The sequence below is a fragment of the Chiloscyllium plagiosum genome, chromosome 5 (genome assembly GCF_004010195.1).
Source record: "Chiloscyllium plagiosum isolate BGI_BamShark_2017 chromosome 5, ASM401019v2, whole genome shotgun sequence".
In the NCBI taxonomy this organism is placed as follows: Eukaryota; Metazoa; Chordata; class Chondrichthyes; order Orectolobiformes; family Hemiscylliidae; genus Chiloscyllium; species Chiloscyllium plagiosum.
Window position 1 is genome coordinate 122,804,900 of NC_057714.1, and position 14,369 is coordinate 122,819,268.

A 14,369-nucleotide genomic window follows, 5' to 3' on the forward strand; every position below is an offset into this window, starting at 1 on the left:
CCTGGACCCAATATACCAACCACTACAGCGGACAGCTGAAACTGACAACCGGAAGCGGCAGGGACAGGCCACTATAAACACCGGAGGAAACACCACAGAAGCGCTTCACAGGAGGCTCCCAAGCACTGAGGATGTCCCCTAGCCAGGGGATGAAACGTTTACAACAAAAACTTCCAGCTCGGCGAACAGAACCACAGCAACGAGCACCCGAGCTACAAATCTTCACACAAACTTTGAGTGAAGAAGGCTTTTGGTAAGCTTTCCTTTATGGGTTAGAGTATTGAGTACAGGAGTTGGGAGGTCATGTTGGGGCTGTACAGGACATTGGTTAGGCCACTGTTGGAATATTGCGTGCAATTCTGGTCTCCTTCCTGATGGAAAGATGTTGTGAAACTTGAAAAGGTTCAGAAAAGATTTACAAGGATGTTGCCAGGGTTGAGAATTTGAGCTATAGTGTGAGGATGAACAGGCTGGGGCTGTTTTCCCTGGAGCGTCGGAGGCTGAGGGGTAACCTTATAGAGGTTTATAAAATCATGAGGGGCATGGATAGGATAAATAAACAAGGTATTTTCCCTGGGGTGGGGGAGTCTAGAACTAAAGGCTTGGTTTTGGGTGAGACGGGAAAGATATAAAAGTGACCTAAGGGGTACGTTTTTCACACAGAGGGTGGTACGTGTATGGAATGAGCTGCCAGAGGAAGTGGTGGAGGCTGGTACAATTGCAACATTTAAAAGGCATTTGGATGGGTATATGAATAGGAAGGGTTTGGAGGGATATGGGCCGGGTGCTGGCAGGTGGGACTAGATTAGATTGGGATATCTGGTCGGCATGGACAGGTTGGACCAAAGGGTCTGTTTCCATGCTGTATATCTCTATGACTCTATGTCTCTTTGTTTGGAGTGGTGGACTGGTCAATATTCAACATCCCAGCAGCCAGCCTAAATGATTATGCCACTACTGTCACAGACTTTATCAAGTGTGCAGAGTGTGCAGAGTACTGCGTCTCAAAGTAATTAATCTGAGTGTTATTCAACTGGAAATCATGGATGAACTGGGAGATTCACTCCCTACTGAAATCCAGGTGTGACCTTCACAAAGACATCAGGGACATAGCATCAGGGTAAACTGGAGTTCCAGACCAACCCCCCACAAACACGCTGACTTACACAAGGCTTACACAATATGAAGGATTACAAAGTGTAGCTGAGTAGAATCACTGATAACAATGCTCCCTCCCTGATGAGCGCAATGGTACATGCCCCTCTCCAAAGAGCTGAATGGTACATTCGCCCCCCACTTTGAGTTCAATGGTACATCCCCCTCCCCCCACCATAAGCTCAATGGTACATCCCTCCCTGTTGAACTCAATGTGAGGACTGCAGATGCTGGAGATCAGAGTCTGGATTAGAGTGGTGCTGGAAAAGCACAAGCAAAGGGCTTTCGCCCGAAACATTGATTTTCCTGCTTCCCGGGTGCTTTTCCAGCACCACTCTAATCCCGATGACGAGCTCAATGGTACATCCCTCCCCAATGAGACCATTCCATTCTGTGCTCACTTTGAACAGAAGCTCGGTGAAATGATGTCACCTGCCCCAACAGCCCCAGGTGCCCTGGACCCACAGTCAGACCGGCCTTCCTGAGGGTGAACCCACAGAGAGGGACAGGCCCAGATGGAGACCCTGGCCGTACACTGAGGTCGTGCATGGACCAGCCGGTGGGAGTATTCACTGACATCTTTAACCTCTTCTTCCTCTGATCTGACGTTCCCACCTGCTTCAAGGAGACTCAATTATACCAGTGCCAAAGCAAAACCTGACAACGTGCCTCGATGACTCCCGCCCAGTGGCTCTGACACCAATCATTATGAAATGCTTCGAGAGGTTAGTAATGGCACACATCAACTCCAGCCTCTCAGAATGACTTGACTTAATATAATTCACCTATCATCACAGTAGGTCCAGAGCAGATATCATCTCCCTTGGCCTACACTTATTCCAGGAACATGTGGATAACAAGGACACCTACATCAGAGTCTTGTTCATTGACTTTAGTTCCGCCTTCATCACCATAATTATGACGTTACTCATCTGCAAACTTCAAGACTTAGGATTCCGCTTCCCCCTCTGTTACTGGACCTTCGACTTCCTGGCCAGCAGACAGCAGTCACCAAGGATAGGCTACAGTATCTCCTCCACCATAATCCTCAACACCATGCCCTGCAAGGTTGCCTACTTAGCCCCTTATAGTCCTTATACACTTCCTCAGGAGGTGAAGGAAATGCAGCCTGTCCACAAAGACTCTGACCCATTTTTATACATGCACCACAGAAAGCATCCTTTCCAGATGCATCACAGCTTGGTAGAGCAACTGCTTTGCACGAGAAATTACAGAGAGGTGTGAACACAGGCCAGTCCATCACTCAAACCGACCTTCCATCTATTGACTCCGTCTGCACTTCCTACTACCTCAGGAAAGCAGCCAACATCATCACAGACCCCTCCCACCCCGGTCAGACTCTCTTACCCCCTCTTCCATCAGGCACAAGATACAAAAGTTTAAAAACACTGACCAACAGGTTTAAGAACAGCTTCTTCCCCACTGTAATCAGACTTCTGATTAGACCTTGAATATATTGAAGTTAATTTCTCTCTGTACCCTTCCTCTTGCTGTAACACTATGTTCTAGGAAAAAGTCAGACTGCAAATGCTGGACAGTCAGAGTCAAAAAGTGTGGTGCTGGACAAGCACAGCTTTCCCAGCTCCCTTCCCCCCAGCCCCACCCCCACCCTCCTGTTTATCTCTCAGCTCCCTTCCCCCTCCATATTCCTGATGAAGGAGTAAGGCCAGAAATGTCGATGATCCTGCTCCTCAGATGCTGCCTGACCCGCTGTGCTTTACCAGCACCACACTTTTTGACCATAACACTATATCCTGATTCTGTTCTATTACCCTGACATGATGGGCAGGAGGGAACACATGGAGTGATGCAGGAACCACATAGAGACACAGGGATACAGGGACACGTAGGGGATACACAGAGCACATGGAGATACAGGAAACACATGAGGATCCAGAAACAGAGACTCACACCAAGACAAACCCACGGTGTCTTACAGAGAGGCAGAGGAATACGCTGAGACAAGAGATATGCTGAGGACATGGAGAGAAACATCAGGATACACAGAGATGGGGACCCTCAGACAATGAAAACCATGGATCACGTCAGGCATACATGGAGACACATGCAGCATAGTAAAACCTTGGCTCTCCCTTGGTTGAAATTGCCATCGCTCGGTGAACTCACATTACAGGGTGAGAGGTGAAAGGTTGTGAGCTGACCTTTCACCTTCACTAACCGTCCAATACCTTTGAGTTGGGGTTAGCTCCTTTTTCAATCAAGAACCGAATGGCCTCAGGATGTCCCCCACCGGAAGCTTCTGACAGAGGTGTGTTGCCGTGTGCGTCAGTACAATCTGCCAGTGCTAATTGGTGCCGTCGCTGAATCACTTTCCCCATCTCATCATTTCTGATTCCGTTTTTGAAGTCCAGATCAGAAACCTGAGGGACAATCAAAGAGAAGCATTTGCAAAAACGTGCTAAGATACACGGTATGCTATTTGCAGAATCTCACCACTGTCAATAGACAATAGACAATAGGTGGAGGAGTAGGCCATTCTGCCCTTCGAGCCTGCACCGCCATTCAATATGATCATGGCTGATCATCCTTAATCAGTATCCTGTTCCTGCCTTATCCCCATAACCCTTGATTCCACTATCCTTGAGAGCTCTATCCAACTCTTTCTTAAATGAATCCAGAGACTGGGCCTCCACTGCCCTCTGGGGCAGAGCATTCCACACAGCCACCACTCTCTGGGTGAAGAAGTTTCTCCTCATCTCTGTCCTAAATGGTCTACCCCGTATTTTTAAGCTGTGTCCTCTGGTTCGGCACTCACCCATCAGCAGAAACATGTTTCCTGCCTCCAGAGTGTCCAATCCTTTAATAAGGATTTAATAATCAAACCCAATGAAGCAAAGGGAGGGAGAGATGCTGAAGAAGCTGGAGGAAAAGGAATAGCAAGCTTGGGGGAAGGAGTCATAGGGTTGAGAATGTTCAAGAGATAGGGAATAGCAAAAGAAGATTTAACCTGAATAAGAATTTTCTGTTTAAGTGTTAGGTTTGCTGATTAATGCAATTCAGCAACAATTGAAGTGATCTGCAAGACGGATTTTGTTTGAGATAGGATTTAGACAACAGAGGTTTGAAAACAAATGGCAAATTGCAGACAGCTTTCAGGGTGGATGGGATGGCCAGAACAATCATTGGATGAGTTGATTCTCCAGGGGACAAAGGCATGGATGAGGTTGCTGTAGAGATGAACAATGTTAAGAGGCAGTCTTCTTGAGAAAGCAAGAGATATGAGATCATAAGTGCAGCCCCTGGTCAAACACAGCACCAGATTCAGTCTGACAGTTGTGAGGGGAACATGAAATCAATGATGAAAGCTTGTGGTTTTGACTACAGTCCTTTTGGCCTCAGAGATAGCTGAATGGAACCGTGTCACATATGACGGTAGGTAACAGACCAGGAGTCTGAGTGTACAGAGGTAGCATAGGGGAGACATGCAAGAGATCAATCTCAATGTTTTCATCACAGATGTGGAAGCATCTGCTGTAGACCCTGTTGAGCTGACATGTTCTTAGGATTTGTCCAGCTTGCTTAATAATAATGCTGTCACTTGATGATGGACACCCAAGCCCCCACCCTGAGGGTATTCTATGCCCTTGCCACCCTCTCCAAGTAGTGTTCAACATGAAGGAGTACTTATTCATCCACTGAGGTGGGTATGGTAAGTATTAATCAGCAGGATGTTTCCTTGCCTGTGTTGATTTGACATGATATCTTAAGACGTCATGGATTTTGAAGTCAATGTTGACGATGTCAAGGAAAATTCCTGTTGACCATATGCCACTGTACCACCACCTCTGGTGGGTCTGCCTGCTGCCAGGACAGGCCATAACCAGGGATGATGATTGCGGAGTCTGGGATATTGACAAGGAGTTTTTCAGGACTGAGACTACGTCAGGTGGGGCTTTGAGATAGCTCTCCCAATTTTGTCATAAGTAGGCAGATATTGAGAAGAAGGATTTTATAGGGTGTACAGGGCTTTGTTTCCAGTGTCCAAGCCAAAGCCCAATGGCCTATCCATTTTCATTACTTTGTTTCAGCTTTGTACTATTTGATCCAACTCGATGACTTGCTTGGCATTTCAAACAGCATATCAGAGTCAACCACATTATTATGGCTCTGATATCGCATGTAGGCTAGACAGGGATGGCAGGTTTCCTTCCCTAAAAAACATTCATGAATCACAAGGGTTTTTACAACAATTGATAGTGGTTACATGTCATCATTCAATAGCTTTTAATTATAGATTTTGTTGTATTCAAATTTCACCATCTACCATGGTGGGATTCAATCCCATGTCCCCAGAAATTTAGACTGGAGTTTGAGATTACTTATTCAATGACATTACCACGACACCACAGACTCCATTTCCCTGTCCTCACACTTACATTTGTGAAATGGGTGATGAACATGCTTGAATTGTGTGAGATCCAGAATCCTGATTGGGAAGCTTCCAACAGGGGATTGAGTGGTGAAAAATATAGGTCTAGAATCATACTTGAGAACTTTAGAAATGAAAGGGTGGCTGAAGATGGAACCGCAGCTTACATAAACAGGGGGTTGAGGATTGGATGATATGGTATCCTAAAAGGGAGGAGGCTAATGCCTGAGATAACATAATATAAGAACAAGGAGCAAGAGTTGGCCTGACAGTTCCATTCAAAAATGTCATGGCTGATCTTCTACTATAATTTGGATTTTCTCCATTATCCCCAGATCTATTTGAGTCTTTAATCTCCATCCATTACTTGATCTTAGTCTTAAATACACTGGACAACCGAGCATCAAAACCCTCTTGGGTAGATACTCTCAAAGATTGACAACCCTCTTGTAAAATAAAGGGTTAAATGTACCAATAATATAATAATGACTACTGAGCATGTGAATAAGACCCCATGTCAGAATGATGTCAGATCACATGGTACTGAGACCCGATAAAGAAAGGCATTAGCAAACGTCCCATACCCTGTTTCTGTACATAGTGTAAAATTCGTAAATGTTATCTAGTTGCACTAGCTTTGTGTCTAGTTCTCATCTAGAAACAGCTAATGATATTTCTACACCTCTGACTGAAGAAATCTCTCATCTTGTGTATTCTAAATAGGTGGCTTCTAATTCTGAGACCTTGATTCATAAATATAAGCTCTCCAGCTGGGGGAGACAAAAGGTGGTCAGCAGTTGAGTGAGAATGGATTTGAAGGGGTACCAGGCAGGTAAATGGACAAGATGAGCTCAGAAAAGGTATGATTGGACTTGAGAGAGAAACTACAGAAATGAACAGTGGGGTTCAGGGTGAGGATCTGAGGTAATATTCGGTGGATGAGGGGAAGAAGAAAATGCAGCTGAAAGTATGATCTCTATCTTTGTGACTGATGAGCTCCTCACACACTCATATTTTCATTGTTCCCTTTCTTCTTTTCAAACCTGGCACCTCGACAGAGATGTCACACGCACAAATGAAACATGCTCCATACGTCCACACATACACTTTGTGCAGACGAACTTGATCAGCTCCTCTTAATGTTTGCTTCTTCTCATCTCTCATGAAAATAATAAATTAGAACCCAGGATCACAGAGTTGTGCTGGTCTATAATAACAGTAGATTGCCTTGCTAAAGCATAATACCACAGTTTGGCGTCTCTTTCTGCATATAAATATACATCAACTTAATAAACATAGAAGGGTAAGGAAAACATGGCTTCCACCTCCTCTTTCACTCCACAGTCTCTGTGATGTTTTCAATTTGAGATCCAGAATGTAAACCCGAAATTTTCTTTCACTTGTGTTGATTATGTGCCTGACCTGCTGCGCTTTTCCAGCAACACATTTTCAGCTCTGACCTCCAGCATCTGCAGACCTCACTTTCTCCTCACTATCTCAATAGAGCCAAACAATCCCACAACCAACAGATCAGAGCTAAGCTCTCCAGTCCTGTCACATCCACTTGTGAATGGTGGTGGACAATTAAACAATTCACTGAAGGAGGAGACCACACAAATATCCATCTTCAACGATGGAAGAGCCCATCACATCAGTGCGCAAGATAAGACTGAAGCATTCAGTCATCTACGGCCAGAAATGTCGAGGGGAAGATCCATCTCGGACTGCTCCAGTTGTCAGCAGAATAACTGTCTTGAGCCAAATGGATTCAGTCCATGTGATATTAAGAAACTGGCTGGGGACACTGGTTACTGCGAAAGGTACAGGCCCAAACAACATTCCAGCAATAGTACAGCCTTGGTTCAAACATGGAGAAAAGAGCTGAATTCCGGAGCTAAGATTAGAGTAATGACCTTAACATCATTGGCTGCATTTGACTGAGTGTGGCATCAGGATCCCTCACAAAACTCAAATAAATGGGTATCAGGGACAAACTCTCGGCTGGTTGGAGTCACATCTGGCACAGAGGAAGATGTTTATGGTTGTGGGAGATCAGTCATCTCAGCTTCAGGACATCACTACAGGAGTTCATCAGGATAATGTCCTATGCCCGACAATCTGCTTCATCAATGGCCTTCCCTCTGTCATAAGGTCAGACGTGGGGATGTTCACCAATGATTGCACAATGTTCAGCACCATTTGCCACTCCTCAGATACTGAAGCAGCCCATGTTCAAATGCAATGAGATCCAGGTTTGTGTTGAGAAGTGGCAAGTAATATTCATGCCACACAAATGCCACGTAATGAGTGTGGTGCTGGAAAAGCACAGCAGGTCAGGTAGCATCCGAGGAGCAGGAGAATCAACTTTTCAAACAAAGCCCTCCTGATGATGGGTTATGCCTGAAACGTCAATTCTCCTGTTCCTCGGAAGCTGCCTGACCTGTTGTGCTTTTCCAGCACCACACTCTCAACTCTGATCTCCAGCATCTGCAGTCCTCACTTTCTCCTAAATGCCAGGCAATGACCATCACCAATAAGTGCCAATCTAATCAGTGCCCCTTGATATTCAATGATGCTATCATCACTGAATCCCCCATCATCAACATCCTGAGGGTTAAAATTGACCAGAAACTCAATTAGATTAGCTATTTAAACACAGTGTCTACAAGAGCAGGTCAGAGGATAGGAATACTGCGGCAAGTAACTTACGTTCTGACTCCCCAAAGCCTACCCACCATCTTCAAGGCACAAGGCAGGAGTGTGATGGAATACTCCCCACTTGCCCTGGATGGGGGCAGCTCCAACAACACTCGGGAAGCTTGACACCATCCAGGACAAAGCAGCCGCTTGATTGGCACCGCATCCACAAACATCCCCTCCCTCCCCCACCCACACTCAGTAACAGCAGTGTGTACTGCCTACAAGATGCACTGCAGAAATTCACCAAAGATCCTCAGACAGGATCCTTCCAAACCCAATACCACTTCCATCTACTCAAAAAGAAATTCCTGGAAATGCTCAGCAGGTCTGGCAGCATCTTTGGAGCGAGATCAGAGACCCTGAAATGCTGCCAGACCTGCTGAACCTTTCCAGCAATTTCTGATTTTATTTCTGATTTCCAGCAACTGTAGTTCTTTTGGTTTTTACCATTCCATTGAGAAGGTCAAGGGCAGCAGGTATATGGGAACACCACCCCTTCCAAGTTCCCTTCCAAGCCACTCATCAGTCTTAAAAGGAAACATATCACTGTTCCATCACTGTCGCTGGGTCAGAATCCTGGAATTCCCTCCCTCAGGACATTGTGGGTCAACCCACAGCCACCGACTGCAGCGGGTCAGGAAGGCAGCTCACCCCCACCTTCTCAAGGGGGCAACTAGGGATGGGCAATAAATGCTGGGCCCAGCCAGCGAAGCCCACATCCCACAAATACATTTTTTAAAAGTACTTTTCACTGTATCTCAGTACATGTGATAATAATAAATCAAATTAAATCATATAATAAAACAATCAAACCCAATCATGGATGTACAAGTTGGGAGAATTGAAATGATATGAAATCACTAGGAGATGATATGCATAGTCTCAGCTGCACAAATCACTTGGTTGGTGCCTTATTAGATTGATAAATTGAATACATTTAGAGGGAAAAGGAATCATTCGTGAAGATGATTGACATTTCAAAGGAGAAAGTGAGGACTGCAGATGCTGGAGATCAGAGCTGAAAACGTGTTGCTGGAAAAGTGCAGTTGGTTGGTGCCTTATTAGATTGATAAATTGAATACATTTAGAGGGAAAAGGAATCATTCATGAAGATGATTGACATTTCAAAGAACAAGGAGAAAGTGAGGACTGCAGATGCTGGAGATCAGAGCTGAAAACGTGTTGCTGGAAAAGTGCAGCAGGTCAGGCAGCATCCAAGGAACAGGAGAATCGACATTTCTCCTGAAGAAGGGCTTATGCCCGAAGCGTCGATTCTCCTGCTCCTTGGATGCTGCCTGACCTGCTGCACTTTTCCAGCAACACATTTTTCATTTCAAAGAACAAATCAGGAGTTTGATTTATTATTGCCACAAGTACTGAGATACAGTGAAAAGTGTTATTTTGCATGCTATTAGGTAGGACAGTACCATACAATGTGCACCAGAGTAACAGAACCAAGTGTTACAGCTGCAGGGAAAGTGCAGAGAGACAAGTCCAAATTGACATTTGAGAGGCCCGTTCAAACGTCTGATAATAGCAGAGAAGAAGCCCTTCTAGAATCTGTTTGTACATGTATTCAAACTTTTATATCTTCTGCCTGAAGGAATAGGGTGTAAGAGAATGTAACCGGAGTGGGAGGGGTGTATGATGATGTTGGTTGCTGTCCTGAGGCAGTGGGAAGTCTAACCGGAGGCAATGGGTGGGAGGCTGGTCTGTGTGATGGACTGGGCTGTGTTCACAACTCTCAGTTACTATACCAAGCTGTGATGCATCCAGATAGGATGCTTACTATGATACATCAATAAAAAAACTGGTAAGAGGTTATGATATCAGTAAGAAGACCATCATTAGACTGTTTCTGGAGTTGACGGGCTTGCCTTATGAGGAGACAGTACAGTGGGATTATATTCATTGGAATTCAGAAGAATGAAGGGGGAATCTTATAGAAACATATAAAATTATGAAGGGAATCGATAAAATAGAAGTAGAGAGGATGTTTCCGCTGGCAGGTGAAACCAGGACAAGAGGATATAGCCTCAGGATTACAGGGAGCAGATTTCAGACTGAATTGAGAAGAAACTTCTTCACCTGGAGGGTTGTGAAGTGATGGAATTCTCTGCCCAGGGAAGTGGTTGAGGCATCCTCAGTAAATGTGTTTGAAGTTAAGTCAGATAACTTTTTTGAACAGTAACGTAATGACGGGTTCTGGACAGAGGGTGGGCAAGTGGAGCTCAGGCCACAAAAAGATCCTGCTCTTCAGATGCTACTTTTCCAGCACCACACACTTCAACCAGGAAAAGATCAGCTATGATTTTATTAAATGGCAGAGTAGGCTTGAAGGGCCAGATGGCCTACTCCTGCTCCGAGTTCTTATGGTCTAGCACAGACTCCAAAACAATAGCTAACACTAATTTAACAAGCCTTCCCAAAATTGGTCACCACCAACTTCTGACCTCCTTTAACAATGCTTTCATCTCATCCACATCCCCATCAAAGGCTGCTTCCAACATCCGGGTGCGTCGTTTCTGCTCCTCCTGTTTCTGCTTTCGTTCCTTCTCTTCTTTTTCACGTTCTCTCGCTGCTGCCTCTTGCTCTCTCTTCACTAGAGCAACAAAGGCCTAACGGAAACAAACATAGATTAGGAATTACAACAACAAAGCAAACAAATACTAGCCTTGTAAATCAAAGGAAAATGTAAAATAACCATAATACCATTAAAAACAACAACTTTAAAGTTTCCCTGAAGCTGCCTCAGAGGATTAACATCTGAATAGTGCCGCACTGTCGGAGGGTCAGTGCTGAGGGAGTGCTGCACTGTCAGAGAGTCAGTGCTGAGGGAGTGCCGCACTGTCAAGGGTCAGGGCTGAGGGAGCGCTACACTGTCGGAGGGTCAGTGCTGAGGGAGTGACACACTGTCGGAGGGTCAGTGCTGAGGGAGAGGGCACTGTCGGAGGGTCAGTGTTGAGGGATTGCCACTCTGTCAGAGGCTCAGTGCTGAGGGTGTACCGCACTGTTCAGGGTCAGTGCTGAGGGAGTGCCGCACTGTCCGAGAGTAAGTGCTGACGGAGCGCCGCACTGTCGGCAGGTCAGTGCTGAGGAAGTGCTACACTGTCCGAGGGTTAGTGCTGAGGGAGTGCCGCACTGTCGGCGGGTCAGTGCTGAGGAAGTGCCGCACTGTCCGAGGTTCAGTGCTGAGGGAGCGCCGCACTGTCGGCGGTTCAGTGCTGAGAGAGTGCCGCACTGTCGGAGGGTTAGTGCTGAGGGAGTGCCGCACTGTCGGCGGTTCAGTGCTGAGAGAGTGCCGCACTGTTGGAGGGACAGTGCTGAGGGAGTGGGAACTGTTGGAGGGACAGTGCTGAGGGAGTGGGAACTTTTGGAGGGACAGTGCTGAGGAAGCGCCACACTGTCCGAGGTTCAGTGCTGAGGGAGCGCCGCACTGTCGGCGGTTCAGTGCTGAGAGAGTGCCGCACTGTCGGAGGGTTAGTGCTGAGGGAGCGCCGCACTGTCGGCGGGTCAGTGCTGAGGAAGTGCCGCACTGTCCGAGGGTCAGTGCTGAGAGAGTGCCGCACTGTCGGCGGGTCAGTACTGAGAGAGTGCCGACTGTCGGAGGATTAGTGCTGAAGGAGTGCCGCACTGTCGGAGGGTCAGCGCTGATGGAGTGCCGCACTGTCGGCGGGTCAGTGCTGAGGGAGTGCCGCACTGTCGGCGGGTCAGTGCTGAGGGAGTGCCGCACTGTCGGCGGGTCAGTGCTGAGAGAGTGCCGACTGTCGGAGGGTTAGTGCTGAAGGAGTGCCGCACTGTCGGAGGGTCAGTGCTGAGAGAGTGCCGCACTGTCGGAGGGTCAGTGCTGAGAGAGAGGGCACTGTTGGAGGGACAGTGCTGAGGAAGTGGGCCCTGTTGGAGGGTCAGTGCTGGGTGAGTGCGCACTGTTGGAGGGACAGTGCTGAGGGAGTGGGAACTTTTGGAGGGACAGTGCTGAGGGAGCACCACACTGTCGGAGGGTCAGTGCTGAGGGAGCGCCGCATTGTTGGAGGGTCAGTGCTGAGGGAGTGGGCACAGTTGGAGGGTCAGTGCTGAGGGAGTGCCGCACTGTCAGAGGGTCAGTGCTGATGGAGTGCCACACTATCGGAGGGTCAGTGCTGAGGAAGCGCCGCACTGTCTGAGGGTTAGTGCTGAGGATGCGTCGCACTGTCGGCGGTTCAGTGCTGAGAGAGTGCCGCACTGTCGGAGGGTCAGTGCTGAGGAAGCGCCGCACTGTGCGAGAGTAAGTGCTGAGGATGTGTTGCACTGTCGGAGGGTCAGTGCTGAGGAAGCACCGCACTGTCCAAGAGTAAGTGCTGAGGATGCGTCGCACTGTCGGAGGGTCAGTGCTGAGAGAGAGGGCACTGTTGGAGGGACAGTGCTGAGGAAGTGGGGCCTGTCGGAGGGTCAGTGCTGGGTGAGTGTGCACTGTTGGAGGAACAGTGCTGAGGGAGTGGGAAGTGTCGGAGGGACAGTGCTGAGGGAGCGCCACACTGTGCGAGGGTTAGTGCTGAGGGAGCGCCGCACATGTCGGAGGGTCAGTGCTGAGGGAGTGGGCACTGTCAGTGCTGAGGGAGTGGGCACAGTTGGAGGGTCAGTGCTGAGGGAGCGCCATACTGTCAGAGGGTCAGTGCTGAGGGAGCGCCGCACTGTCGGCGGTTCAGTGCTGAGAGAGTGCCGCACTGTCGGAGGGTCAGTGCTGAGGGAACGTCGCACTGTCGGAGGGTCAATGCTGGGTGAGGGCCGCACTGTCGGAGGGTCAGTGCTGAGGGAGTGCCGCACTGTCGGAGGGTCAGTGCTCAGGAAGCGCCGCACTGTCCGAGGGTTAGTGCTGAGGAAGCGCCGCACTGTCCGAGAGTAAATGCTGAGGATGCGTCGCACTGTCGGAGGGTCAGTGCTGAGAGAGAGGGCACTGTCGGAGGGTCAGTGCTGGGTGAGTGCGCACTGTTGGAGGAACAGTGCTGAGGGAGTGGGAAATGTTGGAGGGACAGTGCTGAGGGAGCGCCACACTGTCAGAAGGTCAGTGCTCAGGAAGCACCGCACTGTCCGAGGGTTAGTGCTGAGGATGCGTTGCACTGTCGGAGGGTCAGTGCTGGGTGAGTGTGCACTGTTGGAGGAACATTGCTGAGGGAGTGGGAAATGTTGGAGGGACAGTGCTGAGGGAGCGCCACACTGTCCGAGAGTAAGTGCTGAGGATGCGTCGCACTGTCGGCGGTTCAGTGCTGAGGGAGTGCCGCACTGTCGGAGGGTCAGTGCTGAGGGAGTGGGCACAGTTGGAGGGTCAGTGCTGAGGGAGCGCCACACTGTCGGAGAGTAAGTGCTGAGGGAACGTCGCACTGTCGGAGGGTCAGTGCTGAGGGAGTGCCGCACTGTCGGAGGGTCAGTGCTGAGGAAGCACTGCACTGTCAGAGGGTCAGTGCTGAGGAAGCACTGCACTGTCAGAGGGTCAGTGCTGAGGGAGCGCCACACCGTCCGAGAGTAAGTGCTGAGGATGCGTCGCACTGTCGGCGGTTCAGTGCTGAGAGAGTGCCGCACTGTCGGAGGGTCAGTGCTGAGGAAGCGCCGCACTATCGGAGGGTCAGTGCTGTGGGAGTGCCGCACTGTCGGAGGGTCAGTGCTGAGGAAGCGCCGCACTGTGCGAGGGTTAGTGCTGAGGGAGCGCCGCACTGTCGGAGGGTCAGTGCTGAGGGAGTGGACACTGTCAGTGCTGAGGGAGTGGGCACAGTTGGAGGGTCAGTGCTAAGGGAGCGCCACACTGTCGGAGAGTAAGTGCTGAGGGAACGTAGCACTGTCGGAGGGTCAGTGCTGAGGATGCGTCGCACTGTCGGCGGTTCAGTGCCGCACTGTCGGAGGGTCAGTACTGAGGAAGCGCCGCACTGTCCGAGGGTTAGTGCTGAGGGAGCGCCGCACTGTCGGAGGGTCAGTGCTGAGGGAGTGGGCACTGTCAGTGCTGAGGGAGTGGGCACAGTTGGAGGGTCAGTGCTGAGGGAATGCCACACTGTCGGAGGGTCAGTGGCGAGGGAGCGCCGCATTGTTGGAGGGTCAGTGCTGAGGGAGTGGGCACAGTTGGAGGGTCAGTGCT

General features: G+C 49.0%; 1 protein-coding gene across 1 annotated transcript in view; it reads right to left on the reverse strand.

Annotated features, from left to right (window-relative positions):
• LOC122550355 (IQ motif and ankyrin repeat domain-containing protein 1-like) overlaps positions 1-14,369 on the reverse strand; it is a 159,804-nt gene that overhangs the window by 129,863 nt on the left and 15,572 nt on the right. The window contains exons 2-3 of the mRNA XM_043691084.1: positions 10,720-10,884; positions 3,366-3,557 (exon numbers count right to left, since the gene is read on the reverse strand). Coding sequence (XP_043547019.1) covers positions 3,366-3,557; positions 10,720-10,884 — 357 coding nt within the window. The remainder of the gene's footprint in view (positions 1-3,365; positions 3,558-10,719; positions 10,885-14,369) is intronic.